We start from the raw sequence: 22,744 nt of genomic DNA on the forward strand, positions 1-22,744 counted from the left end.
TGAATTTGTCTATGTATCCGTTGTAATCATAGATTATTAAATGCAATATTCATCTATGGTTGTAGTTGTCATCTGTGAAAAATAAACCTGTCCTGTCAAGTCCAATGAAAACAAGGAAATGCTCCAAGCAAAAACCATCAAAATCACTTGAATACGGGTATATAAATGCAAGTAACTTAATTATTTTAATTTAGGGAACTAAAAAATTTCGGCTGTTTGAAATAATCTAAAAGTGCCATTATGTATGGAGTTGAATATGAAGGAGCAGCTGAAAATCTATCGCTGTAAGGTGTCAAAAGTATGTATTTTTTTTTAGATTCGTATGAGAAGTAAGAAGAGATAAGAGACTAATTAACGCCAGAATTAAATTTGATGTAAGTTATTCGTAGTATCAATCCTTCATGCACTTCTATAGCTTCTGTCTTATTTCTATTAACATCAATTATTATGCATGATCACCATTGCAACTTTCTCATTTTTCCATCAGCATAATCTTTTATTTGAAACTGATCGTTATTTAATTTGAATTTTACGAGTTCTCATAATTCTTGATTGTTTCAGATTGAAATATAAAGGAATCTTGGAAATGCTATTAGTTTTCCCTAAGAAACGTAACCGAATACGTTTAGGGTATCCCACAAATGGGCAATTGCCTCACCTGCTTCAAGGAGCCTCCCGCTGCGCCCCAAGACATACCAAACTGCCATAAGGAGGGTAAGTGTGGACTTGAGTGTTTGAAGAATTAGTTGAAGACTAAAATGGACTTCTTTATTACAGATATGCCAGAAGTGAGATTATATGCTGCCCCAAGTCACATACCAGCTTCTGCTCCACCAGATCAGACTATAATAAGTAACGGAAATCATCTTAGTTTAACTCCTGTATCTCCAATTTCGGGAGACTCTCCTGCTTCAGTTGTTGGAAGATTTTACCCACTGCAAAGTAGAAAGCCACACTCAAAATCTGCACCCATAATGGGACTATCGGACAGCAAACAGGCATCAGAAACTAAACTGAATGCTCTCTTCAACACATACAAAGATGAAAATGAAGATTCTATCTTGGCTGAAGGAATTGAACAGTTGTGTAAAGATTTACAGGTGAGAAATTGTAGTTTTGTGCTTTTAAAAGTTTAATTTAGGTCGAATGTTTGGAAAGTCGAATTTTTCATGATATATTGGTGGTAGTGTTTCAGTTAGAACTTCTATTTCAGATACCCCCTGAAGACTATAAAATTCTAGTGTTAGCATGGAAATTGAATGCGGAGCAGATGTGCCGATTCACCAGAGAGGAGTTTGTGACGGGCCTCAAATCCATCAGGTCCGACTCCATAAAATCGATACAGAATCGCCTGCCGGAGATAGTGCAAGAGGTGGATCGTAGTTCGGAACTGTTTAAAGATCTCTATCGTTTTACCTTCAAGTTCGGACTGGATACGGCAGCGGGACAAAGAATCCTACCGACTGACATGGCTGTGGTTTTGTGGCAACTTGTGTTTTCCAGGAAGGAACCTCCGATCCTCAAGCGTTGGCTGGAATTCTTGGAGATGCATCAGAATATCGTCCGAGGTATACCGAGAGATACCTGGAACATGTTCTTGAATTTCAGTGAGACGATTGGGGAAGAACTGAGCTCGTACGACGACACCGAGGCGTGGCCGAGCCTTTTTGACGATTTTGTCGAGTATGAGAACGACAAGATGAATCAGAACATTGCAAAGGACAACAAAGAACTCGGGGGCATACTCCGGGAAGATTTCAACGTAAACGACTGAACTTTCGATGTGCATCGTGATTTTTCGCCTATTTTGTGTTATCGGTGATGTTAACTGGGTGTGGTTTGTGAGTTGGAATTATATCAGGGGTTGAAGTTATAAAACCGGCATATATAAATACGTAATTTCTATGATGATTGTTTTTTGAACACATTCGGTAAAAAAATCATAATCGAAACAAATTTTATAATAAATTTTCTTGGGGAAGAACAACCACAAATAAATAAAATTCTAAATATAATATTCAAAATAATCATTTCACTTTGTTGTTATATTAAATCAAGACAGAAATATACAGGGTGTAAAATAAGCGTTATTTTTGGAATATTTTATTTGGATGACAATGTTTTTGAGATATCGGACGTTGAATTCTGAATGAATAATTTTTTTTATTTTCTTTTTCAAGTATTACCCTTGAAATACTTCCAAAACAAAACAATGATACCCTGTTACGCAATCAAGAACTTCTAGATAAAAATTTAAATATGTTTCCTGTTATTTTTTTACTGTGGTAAACGATGTTATATCTAAAATAAATGTTTACTTTCAAATGTTAAAAGATATACTGAGCGAATATCTCAAAATGCGGCAATTTCTCAGGGAAAATTTCGCCCTTAGACTTAGTTCGATAAGTAAAAAACGATAAAAACCCTCCGAGCTTTCATAGAAATTTTTCACGTATTTCACGAACGCTAGAAAAGCTACATGCAATCAAAAATCACTTGTGCAATATTAAAATTCTGTCGAAAAGCATCAAGAGATTTATTGTTTTGGGATATTCTCTCTTCACTGTGAAACTTTTATTTTTCTCTTGTTGTAAATAGTCTGAGAATGTCGACAACTGAATCTTTTTTTTTTAATTTCGACTTGAATTTTACTCAGGTAACGGCGCCTTTCGTTTTGGATTAAATGAAAATTTATAAAACTATTCCTCGGCTGAAACAGATGGAAATGTAGATGTGTATAGATTTTTATTTATTATTATGATTTATCTTAATTTATTTTTTATCTACTATAATGTGATCATGAACTTCTAATACCAATAAAATATTTGTATTTAAAGTTTTTTTAGTTCAACAAGCGTTCAACTGAATTTGAAAAATTTTACCTCAGTCCGGTGTTCTGTAAAATAATATTGATTTGAAGTAAGAGAAGGCCTGCTAAAAAAATAATTCCACAAATTTTAAGCTTTACTATCACAATTTTATATACAAAAAATATACAAGGAGAACTAGACTAGATATACAAACTTTGAGGTAGCAAAAATTGTTTACATTTTCATAAAATACACTCTTTATATACAAAATCTGATGTAATTCACAAAACTGAGAGCATCTGGTTCTGTACAAAAATATTGCAAAAACTGCTCCGACTACGTTAATAATATCAATATTGTTAAATTCAGTCAACTCCACCTTCAAATTTCCAGGTGACTTTATCACTTGAACCGTCTTTCATCGTCAGTTCATTTCTTTCCTTCTCCACCATGGTATTCCTTGTTCCTCCAAACTACTGTCCGGAGACACTTCAAAATTCCTAAATCTATGAGCATTTATTGGTCCCTGAGGTAATTGAACAACTCTGCAAAGATATTTCCAATATAATAAAGAATGAGAGAACTGAATAAAATATCTATGATCGCCGATTTGCATAATCGCTACTACCCACCCCTTACTTTTGACAACGTCAAACTGACATTTGGTAGACGTCAAAAGTGTCAATTTTCTATGGTCATCTAGGCACGTTCGGTTTGGAACATATTCGAAAATTGGCAGACCAGTCTTACCTTTGGGTCCTGTTATCCTGAACGACCACCAGCGGTTGCTGTTGGGGCACAACGGCGCCGCCTTGTACATTCAGGGTCTCCATCGGTATCGGAGCTCTCTTGGCGTTCCACAACGCCTTCTTCCTGTTCTTGGCGTTCTTCCTAGCGTTACACTGGATGCACAGCAACAGCGCGCTGACCATAGAAACGAGTGCTCCTATGTAAACCAGCACCTGCAAATTTTTGGCGGCAGATTTACGCAGGACGGTGCCGGCTATGCACAGGGAGACGCCTATGAGGATGCCCATCGTGAACACCAACTGCAAGAATGGAAGATTATAGGGGAAATACGAAAAGAAGGGTGGAGCACAGACCTGGAGGAAAAAATAGCAGACGTTTTCGCACGTTTGACATTTCCCGCCGCATCCGTCAACTACAGTACTGCCAATCGCGGAGCTGGACGGGCTTTGGGGTCTGTGGTAACCAGACGGCACGGGTACAGTTCTCAACTGTGGGCTCTGCTCATGGGGCACTATCTCCCTATCAAAAAAATTGTAACGACGTTTCATACCACAACACTTCAATCAACTTACGGCGACGGCACTTCCTGATACATCCTACCCCAGGAGTTCTCCTCGGCGTTCGGATAAACCCTCCTCAAGTCCCTAGTAGCCGTGTTGCTGCTCGTGCTCGACCTGTCTCTGTATAGCTGCGATCTCCTGTTCTGCGATCCCCTGTCGCCATAACCAGGATTATTCCTGGAGGCTGAACCGTCCTCTGATTCGTACAGGGGCAGCCTGACCGAACCGCTGTCCTCTGAAAACCCCATCCTGTCGCCATGGTGGTTCTGATAATGGGGCGCGTCGTTGTAGTACTCGTAGTAGACGTCCGTGTCGTCGCTCAGACCCGTGTCCACACCGGTGGTGGCGCCACCTGTGTTCGAATAGCTGTTCCTGTACAGCCGAACGTTGTTCTGGTGGTGATGGGAGGAGGAAGAGGTGTGGTGGTAATGGTGCACATATTTGTTGTTGGATGGATGAGGCACGTTCGAGTCCTGCAATCAAGGTTTAAGATGTGAAACTAATAATTGGGAGAAAATAGTAATGAAAACAATACTCTTCGCTCTATGATTCGATGTAGCTCTATGATCGGTGCCAACTTCACTTCCGTCAAAGTGACATTAAATCTGACAGCGAATTCCAACTTATACTGTTCTATGTTCAATATGATCATCGAATTAACAGAATTCCTCTCTCTAAATCAAAAAACTACGTACCATTTTGGAACTGTAAGGACGCCAAAGGAAAAATACGAACTACCATTGCTGGGCGTAATGTTCTTTCATGTTTCTCTCACTATTCGAAAATGACGACGAAAGGGATTCGTTTCCTTTCAAAAACTTCTTAATTCCTCAGAAAATGCAAATCTTGCTTCCTCGGTGAATAACTTCACCGCGATTTCGCCCTAATCCGCACATAAATACTGGGAATTTCTGAACCTACCGTAGGAAGGCAGGTATATACGGCCCCGACGAAACAAAAGGGAAGAACCTGTGCAACGGATTGGATTTCGTCCTTTGAATTTAAAGTGACCGTAACTGAATGCTAGTTTACAAATACAAAGAAGGCAACGCCTGGGGCGCACAAAATCTCACCTCTTCACAAAAGCGAAAGACGTTAAAAAGCGTGACAAAAGGTCCTCGGTTTAGAAAATAAAGAATTTTCTATGTGAAATCCATTCGTTCGAATGCCCTTTACTTCTCAATGGTTCATACTATTCTGTGTTCGATCAAATTTTTCGCATAGATTCTCGATATCTCATTTCTATGAATTTTCCCTATCTATGGCGGGGAACACAGAGACTTAGCTTAATCCACAGAGTATCAACGTATAATTTATGGTTAATCAAAGAAAAACTTGCAGCCGAGAAGGTCCTGGACCTTTTGATCACAGATTCCAACGGTGGACGTGACTGTTAACCTGGCACAAGAAGCGCTTTGTTCGGCCCGTTGTATAAGTTATTTATTATTTGCTTTTTACGCTGCGTCAGGTCGTAAACAATAATGGAACGAGCGTCCTTGATATCGATTGGTATTATCTGCTGATTATTTCACACCGATGGAAACTAAAAGAGAGACATCAGCAATAACTAGTCATCAGTGATTCTGATTCACACAAATTATATGTGCAAAACCACATTGCTTCCCGAAGGCCACATAATAATCTGGTGTTCTATAAATACCGCAGTTTCGGAATTTCGAGAAAACATTGATATATAAATGTTTCCTCAAGACTCATAAGTAGGAAAACACGACAGTTAACTAAAAGTTGATTACCCGACCTAGATAATTTCGTTTTACATGGCGTACTAATAACCAGTTGTTGGAAACAAACCGATAAATTTTCCATTAGTTGATTATGAACGCTGAGAATAGATTTCGGTACATGCTAATTTAAGAATTCTCACGAAATTAATGATACAGGAAAATGTAGCAAGATTTAATTAGTTTCCTTCTTTAATTTTGGTTGATGAGTTACAATAAAAAATTAGTTAAAAAAAATGTTAAAAATTTACTGAAAAGAACAAACCTGATGATAGAAATTGCTATCTTGATGGAGGCCTATAGAGGGTGCTCTGTTGCGTGATGGCACCCTTTGAGACATTAGGATTTGGAAGGTATCTCAATAACATCTCATGAACCCTGAAAAATATGATATGATCAACAAAAAATTCGGAGTTATGACAATGGTTTAAAACTCATTTTATTCGCAGAAGAAGATCCCACTTAAAATCTATTGACACGAAGCCTACAGAGCAATAAAGAGTTAATTGAACCATATAAAAATGCAATGCAGTGGTTGGAACATAATCAAATTGTCCTTTTTGACAGTTATATTGTTACTCATTATCATAGAATATGAAAATTGCCATCTCCTAAAATCCTAAGATTATATCATATAAAGAAACGAATTCGTACAAAAACATTTTTATCTGTTCATCACGCTAATGAAACAAGAGATCTCATATCAAAAGAAAGTAACTTCTTGCATACCCAAGCGAGTCCATAAAGATCGTTTCAAAACCATCCCGTACCTATTTCGAGTAGTCAAAAAATCTCTGGAATCCTCATCGAGAGCGCAACGAACTCCAAACAGCGCGTGGAACAACTCCTCACATTAACTTCCTGAATCACAACAAACCGCGAGCAAACATCCACAGAAACTCGAACACGGTCCATCCAGCCGATGATAATTCGTTAATCAAAATCTATGTCGCCGACATTCTGTGCCCCCCGGGCGCGTTCCAATATCCTCAGTGTGCCACTCAAATCACCGAAAAGAATTCACGGCATTTTCATTGGAGAGAACCGAATATTCCAGGACGCGTTTCATATAAAACGAATTTTTCGCAACAATGTTAATAAGCTCGTAACATTATATTATTCGGCACTGGATAACAGTCTGGTTAATTGAGGCGCCGGCGTTGATAATTTTTCTTCCGAATACGTACGGTCGTAGGTGGCTGCGGAATTCACGTCGAACATAGAAGGGACGAATCGGTTGACTAACCGAATGCCCAGCCTCCCGTGTTTCAGGCGAGCCTTTTTCCTTTTGGTTTGGACGAAGGTCCATCTGGTCGGGCCATAGGCGTCGCACGAATAAGATCTGAAGGGAATCAACTTTCAGATAATTCATCGTCAGGTAGACTTAGGAATTGTCAAATTTGATGTTTTGTGTCCGAACGCATAGACCAACCATAGATCAGCTGTTCATTTAGTCTATGTTCCTAGATTGAAAATCTGTGAACTTGTCAACCATAGATATCCTCTAATGTGAAAATCTAACATAACCAAATTGAAGAGTAGAAAGTTCAAGCAAAGTATTCAAAAGTTTCAAATTCCACACCCTATCGACCACTCGTTACATAATGAACTAGCTACCTAAATATAAAGATATCAGATATACACTTGCTGTGAGTGGAGCGAACTGAACCAAATCAACACTGCAAAATTTCAGACAGAATTAATAACCTCTTAATCACTCAGTGCTAGAAATAGTTCAAAATGGAAATCACAAGCTTGATCCATACTTTTTTCTTCGACAAAACCCGGTACGACACTGAGTCTATAATTCATGCTAACAAGGTACGTCTTTCTTTGTCTCGCCCTTAGCGTGATCTCCGTCTCACCAAATTATCTTAAATCTTATTTCAAACCAGCTTCAGCTGCCTCGGACCTAAGAATAAAGAACTCCTCAAGTCGTTGGTTCAGACACGCACTTTCGTTATGCCCGTAACGAGATAGGTGTTTCATAAACTGGTCATGTTTACCTCACATCTTTGATTACACACGAATTTAGTACTCTTTTCGCTCCTAGTTCACGTGAAAGCGACATTTCGGAACGGAACCTTACAATCATAGAGATAAATTTCATCAAGAACGGCCATAGAAATATATTCATATCAAATAACAATTGTCATTTTGTAGTAAGAAAAGAAAATAATCGACAACGTACATGCTAAGCACATTGAACAAATCTGCGAAAGAACAGTTTTTCCAAGATAATTTGTCTCTCCAAAAACTCGATAATTGCGTTATAATAAGTTGATAAACAGGACATTGATCCAAGATTAACAAGAATGATCTGAACAAGGCAGATAACCTTTTGAAATGATAATAATCAGAAGAGACTTAATAAGACACTGCATTCACATTTAAATCATCATCAATGAGGAGCTGCAACAAAAAATCTCAACTCAAGACTATAATAATTGTTAGAACCCATCTCAGTTTTTATAACATTCAATTTACCAATAATAGTTTTCCAAGGTTGTTCCTTTCCGAATATGAATAATTTTAGATCTAGTTAAACAACCTTTCTATATAAGCGAATAACATTTGAAGATTTTTTGTAACATAATGTGAGTGGCCTGTAATTAGCCAGCGTTCCGACAATCAACAATCTAGAGAAGATCGTCTCTAGGCCGTTTACGTGAATGAAATTGGGCCCAAAAAAAGTTTTGAATTCTCCATACCAGAAGCTGTAGCGGTAGGCTTTCAAGTAATGGATAAATATATGTAATCCCCATGTCGAATATATTGATATTCGGGTAATAAATTTCATATTTCACCATAGAATTACAGAATACAATTGTCAAGTCAAGTCAACCATAGATAACCATCCATGTCGAAGATGCATAGAAAAAAATTTGAAACCACAATTTATTCAACCATAGAGTTATTTCTCTATGATCATATACCTAAATCTCTATGATAGTCTATGATGAGACTGGGTAAAAAACCTCGTTTGAGACCATAACAACATACAGAGTCGTGAAAGAAGAAGAGAGCTCCCATAGAAAAAAAATTCTAAACACATTCCTAAGGAGTGATCCATGAAAAAATTGTTCATTTTCAGAATATCGCCAAAAAATCCTTCAAAACATTACACTGATCATGATAAAGCTATAACATCGAAGGTCAATATTGCACTTTTTCCTCTCATAGGGATTTGAATGAATCATTAGATCCACAAATTACCATCTTCACCTTAGTTTCATCGCTGTACCCGTTCTACGTTTTCAATGATATAGGAACAACTTGAGTCATCACCCCAGGTATATTTTTATCAAGCAAAAACCTGAACGTTATCGGAATCCTCTTCAGATCGATACGTAATAACATTCGGACAAACATCGTGACTGTAGAAGGATATCGATATTCCGATTCGGCAATGGTTTAATATTCAAAATATCTATGAATAAAAGTGTGACAATATGCGGAAAGGTGTGCATATTTGCCCGATGATAGTGTTATATCGTTCGTATGTTTGTATGTTTTGAGAAATGGTATTCAAACTATTGATTTTGAGAGGTGAGTTGGCAACACTTCATAATCCACATCAAGAGCAGAGAATTTAATCGTATCATTTTTTATGACGGCCCAACCAATATTTTCAAACAAAAATTCTATGCGTACAGCATAGAGACATAGTCTCTATGTTTATGGAGTACAGTTTTTTTCATTAGGGGAGAGTTCCTTTGAATCGGACGGCCCATGAACCGGACGCTACAGTTTTCTACTACACTCGATGGTAATTTAGCACCCTTTACGTAAATCCTATTTTTGCAACATCGATCAATATCTCTTGGAAAATGGCCGACCCTGTGGATCGCGCCTTGTTGCAAAAACGGGATTTACGTAAAGGGTGCTAAATTACCATCGAGTGTAGTAGAAAACTGTAGCGTCCGGTTCATGGGCCGTCCGATTCAAAGGAACTCTCCCCTACTTAATTATTTATAGTGACGTAATTGAATCATAAATATTCATTCACAATTTCATCGTAATCCTTCTAACAATAAGTTTTTCACCCCAAGTTGAACCTAGGGTGCTTTTATTGTTCTGAGACCCCAACTCAATGATGTCTACCCGCCCCAAGTCACGAACACGTGTCTTAATCCCCTTTCGCAGCCATAAATAAAAACTTAAGTGGTTGTAAATCAATTTAGAATGACTGAGATCGATTCACACACAAAAAAGGGAGTCTTAATGACGTCAAATGTCCCTAGGGAGTCTTGGGAACAAAAAATCAGAAATCACTTGAATGTTGCAAGTGTGAACAACTGATGTGAAGTTCAAAAGGTTTGTAGTAGAAAAAAGTAAAGGAAATCTCTTGCCCAATGAAAAAAGACTGATAATTGCAGCATTGTCGTTAGCGCCAAAGCCTTCTAATGAAACAGCTGCGTTAGCTCGTTTTAAAAAAGTGGCCAAGGTCTTCTATGCGCTTGATTGTTGATACAACCTCGATGTTAGTTCACCTGAATGATTTGTTCATTCAAAATAAACGACAGGGGCGTAGGTGTCAGAAAGAATTAGGTAGAAAATTTCAAATAGTTATCGTATCGTATAATGGCTTCACTATCGACTCGTCAGATTGAAAGAGGGTAGGTTCCACGAATAATTTCTCTTGGTGCTGGAAATATCTCATGAAAAAGAAATGGTCTACGACTACGAAGCGAATCAACTATCCCAATTAATGAAACCAATTGGCAATAAAGCGACGCACGCCATTGAAAAAAATGCAAAACTTACGCAACTTACGAAGCGATTTCTACCGTTGCGCCACGGACAACCATGTTGCTGCAGCACGCGAATTACCGGCTTATCGCTCATTCAAAAATCGGACAACAGAGCAATCGCTCCTGCGGTAATTTTCTATATTCCGCGAAAAAAGTGAAAATATCTCGATTGCATTGCTCAATCATCGACCGTCGACGCTTTTGGTGCATCTGTGGTTTTTTACGAGAATTCGATGATTCGATAGGAGCATCGATCTACGCGACCAGAGTTGGTCGTAAAGCGTCTACAACAATTCAATAATTCGTTATCATTTATTCAGTTCGATCATGTTGTTCGGTAAAGTGAACGACTTGCCAATATTATAATGTCGAAAAATGATAGTGTTTACAAGAATACTGATTTTAAAAAAGGTAAGATAAGCATAGAGTATCGCAACAGCTTATCGTAGTTGGTCCGATAATCCAAATTCTATGAAGTAATCTTAACCACAAATTCGGAAAGGAAAAAATTGTGTATGCATCTCCTTATCCGCTTCGTCTCCCCACAGAAACAAGGTCAATGAATAAACATTCAATTTAATTCTATGCAAACTTTCACGAGCTACATAGAAAAACGATATAGTTATTTCCAAAGGTGTCCATACATTAACCCCAATAATACCTATCGTTCAACCAGTTTCACTTTCAATAGGTTCCTTATTATTCAAATATGCATGCATTAAATCGTATAAAAATACAACAATTTATTCGATCATCTACGCAGTACAAATAAAAAATATATATGCGGGACCACAAAAATGAAATTTTCTTATTTTTTCAGGAAGAACCTTCACACTACTCTTGAGCTCCAAAAAATTCTGTTTTATATTACTGTCGCTGCTTTTTTTGTGTTTTCTTTTCTTGGAGAAGGAACAAGAAGCGTTTGAAAATATAGTCGTGAAAGAAACCCTCAAATTCAAGAAATATGACGGGAGCTGGAGGAATCTATCTGACAAAGAGGTGGGAAAGAAAAAACTTTGTAGATTGATTTATGAGGATTGATGAGGATCAATTTAAAATTTCAGAAAAGTCGATTGTCAGTGCTTGGTCGCATATTGTACTTGGAAGAAGAGCGACCGCCTCAGAAGGACCGACAATTTCAGGTTCTATTCTGGAAATATGGAAAATACGTCACGAACAGACATTTGAACTTCTACACTAAAGAGAAGTAAGTTCTGATAATAATACTTCGTGGATTTCAAGGAATGAATCACTTTTTCAAAGGTAATTCAAGTTGAAGATCATGAAAACTAATCTGGACTACTAACCAGACGATAAAAGCTTAATAAGCACACAAGAAAAACCCAACCCCTTCACAAAGTTTGCTGAAACAGAAAGAGGAACCTCTCACATATATTTAAAATTTGGTTTTAATTTTTAATTTCTATTTTTCAGACACAACCCCTTACAAGACTGCTCAGTCAATAACTGCAAGTTCTCCTTTGATGATCGTGACCTTCACAAAGCAGATCTTGTGGTCTTCCACCTTCACAGGACTAAAGGCCTCGAAGATCTGCCCTCGGAACACAAAAAAGACCAGATCTGGACCTTCCTGACCGACGAGAGCCCTCACCACACCTTTCTTGGCTCAAAGCTGAAGATCCAACTCTTCAATGGAAAATTCAACTGGTCCATGTCATACAGAATGGACTCCGACATACCGGTACCTTATGGCAGAACCAGAAAACTGGCAACGACCGTAGGGTTCGAGACGGAGGAGCTGTTTGAAAAAAGAAGGGACAAGCTGGTGACCATCCTAGGCTCAAACTGCGGCGGCAAGAACCATCGCTGGCAGTACGTGAAAAAATTGAACATGACCATACCTGTGGATGTTTACGGAGGTTGTGGCAATAAGACGGCGTAAGTAGATCATTCTTCTTATTGAAAGCCTAACTAACAGCTCCTTTCCCAAACAGATGTCCAGGACATTTCAAAAGCGATTGCCCAGCTATCAACAAATACTTGTTCTATCTCTCCTTCGAGAACTCTGATTGCAGGGAATACATAACTGAAAAAGTGTTCTGGAATGGCTACCACAAAAACTCAATTCCTGTAGTGATGGGATACAATAAGAAAACATATGAAAAACTACTGCCACCAAATTCTTTCCTCCATGTAGACGACTATGCAAGTCCAAGTGATCTGGCTCGTATGATCCTATCCCTCAATGAAACAGGGAAATTCATGGATTATTTTCAATGGAAAAAAAACTACGAGGTGGTTAACGAACACGGATACTTCAAGAGTAAATCTTACCATTTATGCAGAATTTGTGAAGCTTTAAATTTCAATAATAGAACTTTGAAGGTTTATGATAAGTTGGAGGATTTTTGGAGCGAAAACAGAGATTGTAGTGACGTATGAGGGGCCAAATTGTTAGTTCTGTTGCTCCAAATCCCAAATGTTTCCATATATTTATATATTATTGAGTCTGTGAATGTTAGTATCCTAATTTTATATATCTTTACCAGTATTGTAAAATTACAACTTATTTACCAAAGAAACGAAATTACGTCGTTAAATAATATCCAAGCACTCACATTTTTTCTTTTCCAACATTCTCAACTGATAATAACGCACGAAAACGAAACTAAAACTAATTTAATTATTTTACAAAACAAAACATGCCAACAAATAAAACAGAAAACTACAGATCACAGAAAATCCCGAACATCCATAGAGAAACGTCCATCTTTCAAATAAAATACCACAGAAAATATAGTCTCATACAGAATCATAATCGAATATGAAACTGAATTATGTACACTTATATTCGATCTATATTTAATGTTAATTTTCTATTATCGAACAATTTTATTTCACATGAAAATTCACCTTTTTGTACTGACCATAGAGTAAAAACTCTATGGTTCTTACCACAGAATACTAATATTTTTTAAGTGTCAAGTAAGAGTATTCTGTGGTCCGTAGTAGACGTTGTGTCATCTCGTCATCTGTGGTTTATGTCTAATATTCCTCTCAAAAAAATGGAGAAAGTTTACACACACAACAACAAAGAACAATTTCCAAATCCAAATCAACAATGGGTTAGACTAAATGTAGGAGGAACATATTTTTTAACTACAAAAACCACTCTTGCCAGAGATCCAAATTCATTTTTGTATCGTTTGATTCAAAAGGATAGCGATCTCAAGTCTGACAAGGTAACATCGATAAAAAATTATTTTATCCTCTATAGATTCAAAAACTGATCACTATTTTCAGGATGATACTGGTGCCTATTTAATAGACAGAGATCCTAACTATTTTTCTCCTATATTGAACTATTTACGGCATGGAAAATTGATCATCAACAAAGGTCTTGCCGAAGAAGGAGTTTTGGAAGAGGCTGAATTCTATAACATTGCTGAGTTGATTAGTTTGATTAAAGAAAAAATAGGCGACAGGGATAATAGAACGCCTAAAGACAGTCAAAAACATGTCTACAGAGTGTTGCAGTGTCATGAAGATGAACTCACACAAGTAATATATATATAAATGAAATATGTCTAGGTAGCTTCACAGAATTTGTTTGCAGATGGTTTCCACATTATCAGATGGCTGGAAGTTTGAGCAACTGGTAAATATTGGATCACAATATAATTATGGTGCAGAAGAACATGCTGAATTTTTATGTGTTGTGAGTAGGGAGTATGGAGCACGTGAAAATAGCAATGTAGAACATACAGATAAGGCCAAAGTTCTCCAGCAAAAAGGTTCTAGAATGTAACATTAAAGGTAACATATAATAGATCTTGAATTCAGTATCAGTTGATTTTACTTTTATTATTATTTTCAGATGATGAACTTTACAAGACTCACACCACTATAACGACTTCTTTGTCTCTGAAATGAAGAAAACAAAATCGTTTCATACTCATGAATTGAGACAAGAAAGGATATATTTGTGAAATTAGATGCGTGATTTTGTAAATGTACATTCTACTACTCTACTTCCGATATTTCATTCGATGTTCTACATTTTCTAGAAATTTCCTGAATTTCATGTTATACTCGATTAAAAGTGAATGTTTTCAATTGAAATTTTTTGATATTGTATTTCTATTAGAATATCTTTTAGTATTTATTTCTAGTATCTTCTCATTAAGTAATCAAACTTGAAAACGATGATATTTTCGACAATATTTCATATGTAGTAATATGTTATTCAATGTAGATCCGATATTTATCAATAATTTCCAACTTCCATTGAAGTGTTCAATGTTTTTTGATATTCACCTAATATACATTTATTTTTTACGGATTGTCAATAAAACATTGTTTTAGAAAAAAAATTATCTTGTATGTTTTGTAAATAAATAAAAATGCGTGCAATAATATGTTTGTTTACACGGAAATTTTTGATATAATAAAATTTCAGGTAAACCTGTATTACATCTTATATACAAAATAATTAGTACAAGGAATAATTAAGCTGTTGCAATTTTTTTCAGAGGTCCATCTAAGTAATCAACTAAGGCCTCTGCCTTTTGTTTCAGCATTCCAAATCCAACATTATTCTTTGCATATAGGCATAAGAGTAAATTAGCAACTTGTGTTATAGCAACCCTGCCTTCTGCACATTCCATTAGAATTAATTCTGGGTGATTTTCTCTGAATGCGTTCCTCCCATTTTTTTCATATGTAGACCATATATTGCTAGCTATAGCGGCTGTGACTTGTACATCTTTGTCTCCATAACCGCTATAAGCTAAAAGGGTACCCTCAAGATTAAGTAATCTATAAAATAAGGTTTTTTTATTGCCTGCAATCATGAATCAAATGCAACCTACAATGTTATTTCTACACCACCTGTGTTGGCTTGACTAAGCACCTCAATTAGTGCTTTAGGTTTTAACATTTTTATTAATATTCAAAGCTGATAATATAACCCATAGAGATTGTCTATGATATAACCCAAAATACTACTGCTTGAGAAATTTAACAAAAATAAATCAATGAGGTGAATGAACTACAGGCTGACTAACCTACTACTGACGTTTGTTTTTTGAATTAGTCTATGGTTCAAACGCTTAAAAAGCTAGGTTATATATATGTCAGTTTTCGGTTTGAATTTGAAAAATAGTGAATTAATTAAAGTCGAACCAAAGATTGAACAATGTCTTCTCACAGTTACGAAAATATCCTAGGACACTGTGTCGATTCTTTGAGAAGTTGCAAAGAATTATCTGATAAATACCTCGAAGATGACACCCACTTGAGATCCATCATACAGAAAGTAACAATGGAATACGTAGAAGAGAATTTCGATAAAGAGAAAGCAGATAGAGCCTTACTGAAATTGAAGAACGATTTGAACGAACATGAAAACGCAGACGTTGATATTGAAGCTCTGTATAAAAAATATGTTGAAGAAGACGAAACAGAGTTAATACATAATGAAACTGACATTTGGAAAGAAATATTTTCTGGCACCGATATCCAAGAAGTTCTACCAAAGAATGAAAGACTATCGGATGCTAACTTTGATAGGGTAGATGATTCTTTACTTTGTTCAAATGTCTTCAAACCGCCCATTGATCCTATAAGTAAGGTGGTGATAAAAGAACCATATAAAAACTTAGCTTGTGGACACTACTTCGACTATGGAACAATTTTAAATTATATCAAAGAAAGAAGAGGCAGGGCAAAATGTCCATATGTGGGATGTACTAACTCTAATTTTAGAGCAGAACATTTGAAACTGGACGAAAGAATGAAACAACAAGTAGAGTTATATTTACAGAATAATAATGATGCAGAAGATTCAAGTGACAATGAATGATAATATTCATGTCAACATTTTACTTCTGTGCAATAAAATATTCATCAAAATTGTGTTTTTGCATATGGTTTTAAACTGCTGAAAATTTCATCGAAATTTCATGACTTTTCCTGAAATTGTTAATTTTGTTCCTTTGCAAATCATTAAAAAACAAGATTATATGTAGCGATAACCCAATAAGGCAACTTTTTTTCACCTTATTCATATCCTACTTGAGAAACAAAACATCAAATATAAGTTTATATGGAAGTCACTTCATAATGAATAAAAATAAAAAAATAGAGGGTGTTTGAGAAATGAAGAGACTAAGAATGTTAAAAAAATCTTGTAATTAAAATTTGTACAAATTTACAGTGGTCAGGTACAATGAAAATTTGCAATAAAAAAATAAAATATATTTATAAATAAAACTATACAATATATACATAAGTGTTACATTTATTAAAATTATGACCTGATCTTATAATAAAAAGAGAACTATATAATAATAAATCTTAGAATATGGTTTTTATTATACTTAATTAATAGGTTTTGAATATTATTTTTACAAATCTTGGAAATATACAATTAAAGAAAACATATTTTAATACAAAATTAATCTACAAAAATATCATAAATCGAAATAAATTCCCCAAAAATATTTACAGCTGAAATTCAAAATAAAATTAAATCATCAGAACAGAGTCTTTTTTTTTCACTTTTGATGGATGCCTCTCCTAGTTGATTTTTTGTGGACACTCTAGCTGTGAGAGAACGGTTATACCTATCATAAACAATTATCTGTAAGTATTTTCCTGCCAATATTTTTCATCTAAACTACACAACAAATTTACAAATGTAGGCACAGTCGTTATAAAAATTCAAGTTCACTACAATGGTGGTATTACAAGAATGAAAACAGACCAGTCCCTAGAGATAATTTAAACAAATGAACTATCAACATTGACGTTAAATAATAAAGATTGACCATTTACATTTCAAACAAGGCTAAAGGTTTAACAATGAATGAAATAAACTCTTATGTTTGATGTTACAATTCATTAAATCTTCCGTCCTGTTATTGACCTTTATTTATTGGAAATCTTTTATAAAATTTCGAAGATCTAATCGCATAAAGCTTAAAGTATTAAATTTGAGATCACTAAACCAACAAATAAAAAGGTGGTGTATGAATAACCCAGTATCTACCCAATAAAACTGAAGTTTGTAAAATTGGACAAAATTCAAATATCTCCTAGGATGATGGCATAAATGGCAAAAAGTATAAAAGAAAAATATTTTTTTCCGGAGGAATCTAGTTTCATGTTTCGACACTTATATAGGAACACCCTGTACAATTTGACTCATCTACATTATTACAAATTGAATCGTGAATATTTTTTTCTTGATTTAAAGATATAATTTCAAAGAATATACGCTAAAATCGTGATTAAAAATAATATTATTCAGGAACTGGTCCATGCAATAAGAGATAGATTTATACAGGGGAAAAATTGCAACTAGAGGAACATATTTTTATATGTTAGTTTTCAAATTTCATGGGGGATGGCTAAGGATACAAGGTCAGGACATGCTAATGTTACCAGTTCAATATTGTTACATATCGAAGAGAGAGTATGCATTCTATACGGCGCCAGTGAAAATAAACCGTCAAAAATGCATATATCACATGAAAAAGATACAAAAGTACCATATAAAAAGTAAAATACATTTTCAATAAATAATGAACAGTTTTATAAAAGATATAAATATCACAGAATTATCACAGGTTATGAATAGATAACACAGTCAAGTTTCAGAAGGAACACTTGGGAACGATTAATTCTCGGGATACATAATATATATTCATGTATGCACACACCAAACACTCGAAGAAGAAAAGATTTAAAAAGCTTGATTCAAACAGAATTTCCGTAAGAAGAAAAAAACAGAAAAATTTCGATTCTTGCAAAAAGGTGTGAAAAAACAAAGAAAATTTAGAAACAATTTCACAGCACTCGGTGAGAAAACAATATTTCATGACACAATTCCAAGTAGAATCAATTTATAAAATCTTAGGAATAATTTGAAATCCATAAAAAATTTTAACGTTCAATAATAGCCAACAAAGGACTCTGTTTCGTGAAACATTAGTTTGTCATTTTTTACAACAAACGTGTAACAAATAATAAAGCTAAAATAACGGATAAATTATTAAATTCTTAGCAAACACAATACCTGTTCCATATCAGCATGTTTCCTTTTTTTGGATTTTTTTCTGGAATTCTTTTCGGAGGCAACAGACTCCCCAAAAACGTCGGAGTCATGAGCTATTCCTAGACGAAGATGAATCGGCAATTTCACATCTATAAAAAAAAAAGCGAAGGTTTAAATGTGTTCGTTGAACCCGCCAGTTAAAAACCAACGGCAAGCCCGCAATTTCTTCAAAAAGTATCTCCTTAGCCAGAATTCACTGTTAGTAGTGTCACTTATGAACCGAAATGTTCCTAAGGTGATCAGACATTTGAAGGTTAAAGAAATATTCAGCCGGTTGTCTGCATGCCGTTAATTTTTAACCACATTCATCATCGGTAATAAAGGTAAATGGGAAGTAGGGAAAGGATTGGATACCTGTCAAAAATCGCCTGCATATCTCGACTCTCCTATAAAGTTTGATCTTTTTCTTTGAACGCAAAGCCAAATCGCAATGGCCTGCAATGCAGCGATGCTTTCTGATCAATCGCTTGACCATGCAGCATTCTGAAGGGGGAAAAGGAGGTTACTGGATAGGGTTATCGAGTTTATTCATGAACACTTACCTTTGGGTTCTTTCTCTTTCTTCTTCGACTTCTTTTTTTTAAATACAGCTCCTTCCAGGGCGCTCTGCAGGAGTCTGGACTGGACCCCCTCGACCGATGTGAGTTTGTTCTGTCTTTCCGCCCTTTTTCTGCTTAGCTGAGCCCTAAGATCACCTGGAATAGACGAATAGAAATTTTATAGGAAAACTGACGAAATGAATAATTTTTACTCGAAAAATATTCAAAAACCCCTTCTAGACTACTTATAATTATCAGGCGATTATTATGTTTCGTTCCCTCGTAAAAAAAAATGTGTTAGAACACGTCATTGACCATTTTCGATCTTGAAAGCCCAGTGGAATGTTACGCCCATGTCCTCGACCTAACTTCAGGTCCTTTCGAAAAAATCGGCTGTCATCGGTGTATAACGTGAAGTTAGCCGAGCCTCATAAATTCTATGGTTTCCTTTGATGACTTGTCAAATGTCGAAAATTTCGTAACTTTTTTTGAAAATAAATACGTTTATTGCGAGTAGAAATTGCAAACTCTAGTTTGTACCTGCGAAAATTCATTACAATTTACGACTTTATTCAAATTTTCCCTCCTATTTTAGGCTATTCTCGTATTCCCTGCAGTTGGAGAAGTGACGCTAAAAATATCGTCCCACTACCGAGGAAAAGCTCAATTCTTTGGCTTTCTCACATCATCTAGAACATTTCACGACGAGATTCTCACAATTTCAAAGACAGCCACCGAACCTAACCCCAAATCTTCGCTCAATTTACGGAAGTATTTAATATTTACCTTCTCTACTAGGGGCGATCTCGTCAATCTCTTTTTCCTCCTCCTCCATAATAATCTCAGGTTCGCTTTCATCCTCGCTAAACGTATCCTTTTTGGTCAATTCCACCGTCCTAGAGCCCTGCGCTTTGGTACCGTTCTTCTCGTACTTGGACGGATTCCTGATCTTGATCTCGATCTTCCTGTTTTCGATCGGATTGGTCAGAGGCTCCTTCTTGGTTTTCTTCGCCGCGTCTTTCCTGGCCTCTTCGAATTTCCACTTGTTTTTCGTTTCGCGTTTTTTCTCCAGGGGCTGTTTTGCGGCGCCGTTTGCGACGACTCTTTCCGAGACGTCTTCCTTGGCGGCGGCGAATTTCTTCGTTTCGTTATCGTCGACCTCTTCGTCCGTGAATAGATCGTCCACTTTGGCGGACAGCTCGAGGGCTTCGTCGTCCTTCAGAAGCATCTCGAGCTCGTTGATGGCGTCCTCCAGCTGGTCTTCTCGAGGTTCTTCGGGGGCGGGTACTTTAGTTTCGCTCTTCGGGAGCAACACGATCCTGGTGCTGGTGCCTTCTTTAACCGGAGGTTTGGTGGAAGACTTTTCCGTCGTTTGTTTCGGCCTTACATCGTCAGATTCTTCGACGATTCTAGATTTTGGATCTTCCACGCTGGGACTGTTCGACTCTTTATCCTTCTGGGCAGGATCTTTTTTCGGCTTCAGTCTGATCACCCTTTCCTTAATATTGATTTCTTTAGATTCGAATTTTCTTTTCCGAGCCTCTAGAACAGGGTCGATGGTCTTAGTTTCGACCTTTTTCGTGGGACTCCCTAAAGCTTCTTCTCTGCCAACGGCTTCTTTCTCATCGTTCTTATTTCTATTACCCAATCGGTCTTTAACGGGGGTCCTACGGGATTCCTTAATCCTTTTCGGAGATTCCCTGGATCTCTTCGGAGATCTCTTGGGAGACACTCTTGTACGACGAGGGGATCTCCTCGGAGATTTATCCCTGTTTCTTCGATAAGGTGACAGAGATCTTCGGGCAGGGGAACGTCTGGGACTGGTGGTTCTCTGGAGGGGACTGAAGGGTCTTCTGACAGGACTCAAGGATCTTCTGGTGGGGCTGTGAGATCTTCCAGACACTGGGGACTTAGAATATCGAGGACGACGATGAGGAGGGGAAGGAGATCTCGAAAAAGACCTCCTAGGAGACCTTTTTCTTTTCTCCACTATAGCGCGGTTTTGAAGTACAAACGCTGCACTTCTGGGGGACAAGGGTCCCATTGGAACGGAATCCTGGGGCTCTATAACTAACGGTTTCAACGGAGGGACATTGAATCCCACCGGCTGCATCTCTATGGGAACTGAATGCGTTTGGATGGGAGGAGGTGGTATGAAAGGCGGCGGTACATTTAAAGGAAATACTTCCGGTATCGAGTAAGATGGCACTGTGTTATAAACTGTTGTGAACTGGGGTAATTGAAGAGGATTCATGAAAGGTTGATTAGGGAGCATGATGGAATTATTTGGAGGTGGAAAAGGCTTGAAGACTCTGCCGTTATTTATACGACGGTTAGGTATCTTCCTCTGAATTGGAGACTTTTGTAACTGTGGCTTATTTGAATACTTTGTTTGACCTTCAACTTTTGTTTCGTCTTTAGTAGTATTTTTCACTTCACTTTCACTTGATTTGGGGATATCTCTTGCTGGACTATCTTGATGAACCGCTTCTTCACTTGTAGTCTTTTCCAATCCTTCATCATCATTGGTACTTGCTTCTAGAGTTTGAATTTCTTCATCTAAATTTGATTCAATTTTCTTTTCTTCCACAATCGGTTCTTTTCTGACCTTGGTTTTCCTTTCCTTGGTAGGTTCTCCTGAAATTTCAGCATCTAACTCTTCCATCAGAGCTTCTAAACTGTCAGATCTTTCTAACTTTGTATCTGAGATCTCATCATCATCCTCAGATTCTGAATTAGAATTGTCGTATCTATCAAATTTACTACTTGGTCCATCATTTTCAGCCTCTTGTGTCGTCGCATTAGCATATCTGTCTTGAGGTAATACCAATTTTGGAGGATCATTAACCTTATCAGAAAATTTCAGTGTTCTCGAGTCTATTTTTTCCAAACTGTGAGTCGATGTAGGAATTGAAATGAGATTGGAGTTTCTAACAACGTATTGCCCCTGTAAAAGAATAGGAAACTTTTATGTAGAGTAATCCAAGAGAAAGTAGGTCTTTTCTGAATGAATGATGCATACATTTCTGTTTCCTCTGCTACTTGACCCAGGAAAAAATCTTCTCTTTCCTCCTCTAAATGAACCTTTGTAGTTATTGTAAGGTAGTATCTTGAAATCTTGCTTTGTGGTAGTTTCACTGGACTCGCTTTTCTTCTTTAGGGAATTGAGAGCAGCTAGCCTTAAGGCTTCCAAGTCTTCATCATCATCTGTATATTCAGTCTGAAAAACAGGGGTTGAAATTCAGTTATTCCAATTTCTATTCGAATACTCACTTTATTTTCTACAGCCATTTCATCTATACGTAGTAAATCCCTATTTTTAATAAATTACCAAAACAAGCATACGCAACTTTAACAATATGGCGTAAACTGACATTAATGACATTAATCATAGAAAAGTAAATCCTTTGTCTATGATCTTGTCCACAGAAAGGGATTTTCATTTTCTTTTTCACGTTCCAAGTGTAGATGGCCTCAGTAAAGAACACCACAGAAAATAAAAGTGATAT

The 22,744-nt window shown here is 36.6% G+C and overlaps 7 protein-coding genes across 15 annotated transcripts; 4 read left to right on the forward strand and 3 right to left on the reverse strand.

Annotated features, from left to right (window-relative positions):
- Positions 1-66: 66 nt before the first annotated feature.
- LOC123317279 (DCN1-like protein 3) lies at positions 67-2,400 on the forward strand. Of its 3 annotated transcripts, XM_044903720.1 has the most exons (5): positions 67-157; positions 317-374; positions 562-714; positions 778-1,100; positions 1,214-2,400. In XM_044903720.1, the coding sequence occupies exons 3-5, from the start codon at positions 642-644 to the stop codon at positions 1,772-1,774; spliced, it is 957 nt and encodes a 318-aa protein (XP_044759655.1). In that variant the 5' UTR covers positions 67-157; positions 317-374; positions 562-641; the 3' UTR covers positions 1,775-2,400. The 3 variants fall into 3 exon arrangements, with proteins under 3 accessions (XP_044759655.1, XP_044759652.1, XP_044759653.1); XM_044903717.1 differs by having other exon boundaries at positions 78-374; XM_044903718.1 differs by lacking the exon at positions 317-374 and having other exon boundaries at positions 78-298.
- Positions 2,401-2,951: 551 nt separating this feature from the next.
- Positions 2,952-13,340, reverse strand: LOC123316464. Of its 5 annotated transcripts, none has more exons than XM_044902542.1 (6): positions 13,196-13,340; positions 6,128-6,240; positions 4,133-4,593; positions 3,914-4,079; positions 3,561-3,859; positions 2,952-3,355 (listed from the first exon to the last, which is right to left on the reverse strand). In XM_044902542.1, the coding sequence occupies exons 2-6, from the start codon at positions 6,200-6,202 to the stop codon at positions 3,235-3,237; spliced, it is 1,122 nt and encodes a 373-aa protein (XP_044758477.1). In that variant the 5' UTR covers positions 6,203-6,240; positions 13,196-13,340; the 3' UTR covers positions 2,952-3,234. The 5 variants fall into 5 exon arrangements, with proteins under 5 accessions (XP_044758477.1, XP_044758479.1, XP_044758481.1 ...); XM_044902544.1 differs by having other exon boundaries at positions 13,152-13,298; XM_044902546.1 differs by lacking the exon at positions 13,196-13,340 and adding an exon at positions 10,630-10,761.
- On the forward strand, positions 9,204-13,190 carry LOC123316463 (alpha-(1,3)-fucosyltransferase 7-like). Of its 2 annotated transcripts, none has more exons than XM_044902541.1 (5): positions 9,204-9,411; positions 11,437-11,615; positions 11,681-11,823; positions 12,051-12,515; positions 12,572-13,190. In XM_044902541.1, the coding sequence occupies exons 1-5, from the start codon at positions 9,384-9,386 to the stop codon at positions 13,017-13,019; spliced, it is 1,263 nt and encodes a 420-aa protein (XP_044758476.1). In that variant the 5' UTR covers positions 9,204-9,383; the 3' UTR covers positions 13,020-13,190. The 2 variants fall into 2 exon arrangements, with proteins under 2 accessions (XP_044758476.1, XP_044758475.1); XM_044902540.1 differs by lacking the exon at positions 9,204-9,411 and adding an exon at positions 10,893-11,027.
- Positions 13,341-13,587: 247 nt separating the features above from the next.
- On the forward strand, positions 13,588-14,993 carry LOC123316466 (BTB/POZ domain-containing protein KCTD5). The gene is made up of 4 exons (XM_044902547.1): positions 13,588-13,819; positions 13,881-14,138; positions 14,194-14,393; positions 14,455-14,993. Exons 1-3 carry the CDS (start codon positions 13,619-13,621, stop codon positions 14,383-14,385), a joined length of 651 nt encoding a protein of 216 aa, XP_044758482.1. The 5' UTR covers positions 13,588-13,618; the 3' UTR covers positions 14,386-14,393; positions 14,455-14,993.
- LOC123316467 (ragulator complex protein LAMTOR2-A) lies at positions 14,991-15,555 on the reverse strand. Its single transcript, XM_044902549.1, has 2 exons — positions 15,449-15,555; positions 14,991-15,395 (listed from the first exon to the last, which is right to left on the reverse strand). Exons 1-2 carry the CDS (start codon positions 15,514-15,516, stop codon positions 15,086-15,088), a joined length of 378 nt encoding a protein of 125 aa, XP_044758484.1. The 5' UTR covers positions 15,517-15,555; the 3' UTR covers positions 14,991-15,085.
- A 119-nt stretch (positions 15,556-15,674) lies between these two features.
- On the forward strand, positions 15,675-18,354 carry LOC123316648 (E3 SUMO-protein ligase NSE2-like). Its single transcript, XM_044902832.1, has one exon. It carries the CDS (start codon positions 15,775-15,777, stop codon positions 16,438-16,440), a length of 666 nt encoding a protein of 221 aa, XP_044758767.1. The 5' UTR covers positions 15,675-15,774; the 3' UTR covers positions 16,441-18,354.
- Positions 16,859-22,644, reverse strand: LOC123316647 (muscle M-line assembly protein unc-89-like). Of its 2 annotated transcripts, XM_044902831.1 has the most exons (6): positions 22,509-22,644; positions 22,258-22,455; positions 20,022-22,182; positions 19,239-19,391; positions 18,658-18,785; positions 16,859-17,203 (listed from the first exon to the last, which is right to left on the reverse strand). In XM_044902831.1, the coding sequence occupies exons 1-6, from the start codon at positions 22,524-22,526 to the stop codon at positions 17,198-17,200; spliced, it is 2,664 nt and encodes an 887-aa protein (XP_044758766.1). In that variant the 5' UTR covers positions 22,527-22,644; the 3' UTR covers positions 16,859-17,197. The 2 variants fall into 2 exon arrangements, with proteins under 2 accessions (XP_044758766.1, XP_044758765.1); XM_044902830.1 differs by having other exon boundaries at positions 16,859-18,785.
- Positions 22,645-22,744: the final 100 nt, after the last annotated feature.

The sequence above is a fragment of the Coccinella septempunctata genome, chromosome 7 (genome assembly GCF_907165205.1).
Source record: "Coccinella septempunctata chromosome 7, icCocSept1.1, whole genome shotgun sequence".
NCBI lineage: Eukaryota > Metazoa > Arthropoda > Insecta > Coleoptera > Coccinellidae > Coccinella > Coccinella septempunctata.

What these genes read in the sequence shown, in the direction of transcription:
- LOC123317279 (XM_044903720.1), top strand. Translation starts at nt 642, where the DNA reads ATGGGCAATTGCCTCACCTGCTTCAAGGAGCCTCCCGCTGCGCCCCAA. An exon ending in ACCAAACTGCCATAAGGAGG is followed by an intron (nt 715 to 777) that starts GTAAGTGTGGAC and finishes TCTTTATTACAG; the next exon opens with ATATGCCAGAAGTGAGATTA. An exon ending in AGTTGTGTAAAGATTTACAG is followed by an intron (nt 1,101 to 1,213) that starts GTGAGAAATTGT and finishes CTTCTATTTCAG; the next exon opens with ATACCCCCTGAAGACTATAA.
- LOC123316464 (XM_044902542.1), bottom strand. Translation starts at nt 6,202, where the DNA reads ATGTCTCAAAGGGTGCCATCACGCAACAGAGCACCCTCTATAGGCCTC. An exon ending in ATAGCAATTTCTATCATCAG is followed by an intron (nt 4,594 to 6,127) that starts GTTTGTTCTTTT and finishes CCTTGATTGCAG; the next exon opens with GACTCGAACGTGCCTCATCC. An exon ending in TCTGCTATTTTTTCCTCCAG is followed by an intron (nt 3,860 to 3,913) that starts GTCTGTGCTCCA and finishes CCATTCTTGCAG; the next exon opens with TTGGTGTTCACGATGGGCAT.
- LOC123316463 (XM_044902540.1), top strand. Translation starts at nt 10,982, where the DNA reads ATGTCGAAAAATGATAGTGTTTACAAGAATACTGATTTTAAAAAAG. An exon ending in AACTTCTACACTAAAGAGAA is followed by an intron (nt 11,824 to 12,050) that starts GTAAGTTCTGAT and finishes TCTATTTTTCAG; the next exon opens with ACACAACCCCTTACAAGACT. An exon ending in GGTTGTGGCAATAAGACGGC is followed by an intron (nt 12,516 to 12,571) that starts GTAAGTAGATCA and finishes TTTCCCAAACAG; the next exon opens with ATGTCCAGGACATTTCAAAA.
- LOC123316466 (XM_044902547.1), top strand. Translation starts at nt 13,619, where the DNA reads ATGTCTAATATTCCTCTCAAAAAAATGGAGAAAGTTTACACACACAAC. An exon ending in GCGATCTCAAGTCTGACAAG is followed by an intron (nt 13,820 to 13,880) that starts GTAACATCGATA and finishes CACTATTTTCAG; the next exon opens with GATGATACTGGTGCCTATTT. An exon ending in ATGAAGATGAACTCACACAA is followed by an intron (nt 14,139 to 14,193) that starts GTAATATATATA and finishes ATTTGTTTGCAG; the next exon opens with ATGGTTTCCACATTATCAGA.
- LOC123316467 (XM_044902549.1), bottom strand. Translation starts at nt 15,516, where the DNA reads ATGTTAAAACCTAAAGCACTAATTGAGGTGCTTAGTCAAGCCAACACA. An exon ending in GGTGGTGTAGAAATAACATT is followed by an intron (nt 15,396 to 15,448) that starts GTAGGTTGCATT and finishes CTTATTTTATAG; the next exon opens with ATTACTTAATCTTGAGGGTA.
- LOC123316648 (XM_044902832.1), top strand. Translation starts at nt 15,775, where the DNA reads ATGTCTTCTCACAGTTACGAAAATATCCTAGGACACTGTGTCGATTCT.
- LOC123316647 (XM_044902830.1), bottom strand. An exon ending in GTAGCAGAGGAAACAGAAAT is followed by an intron (nt 22,183 to 22,257) that starts GTATGCATCATT and finishes ATTCTTTTACAG; the next exon opens with GGGCAATACGTTGTTAGAAA. An exon ending in GAAAGAGAAAGAACCCAAAG is followed by an intron (nt 18,786 to 19,238) that starts GTAAGTGTTCAT and finishes TTTTTTTTATAG; the next exon opens with ATGTGAAATTGCCGATTCAT.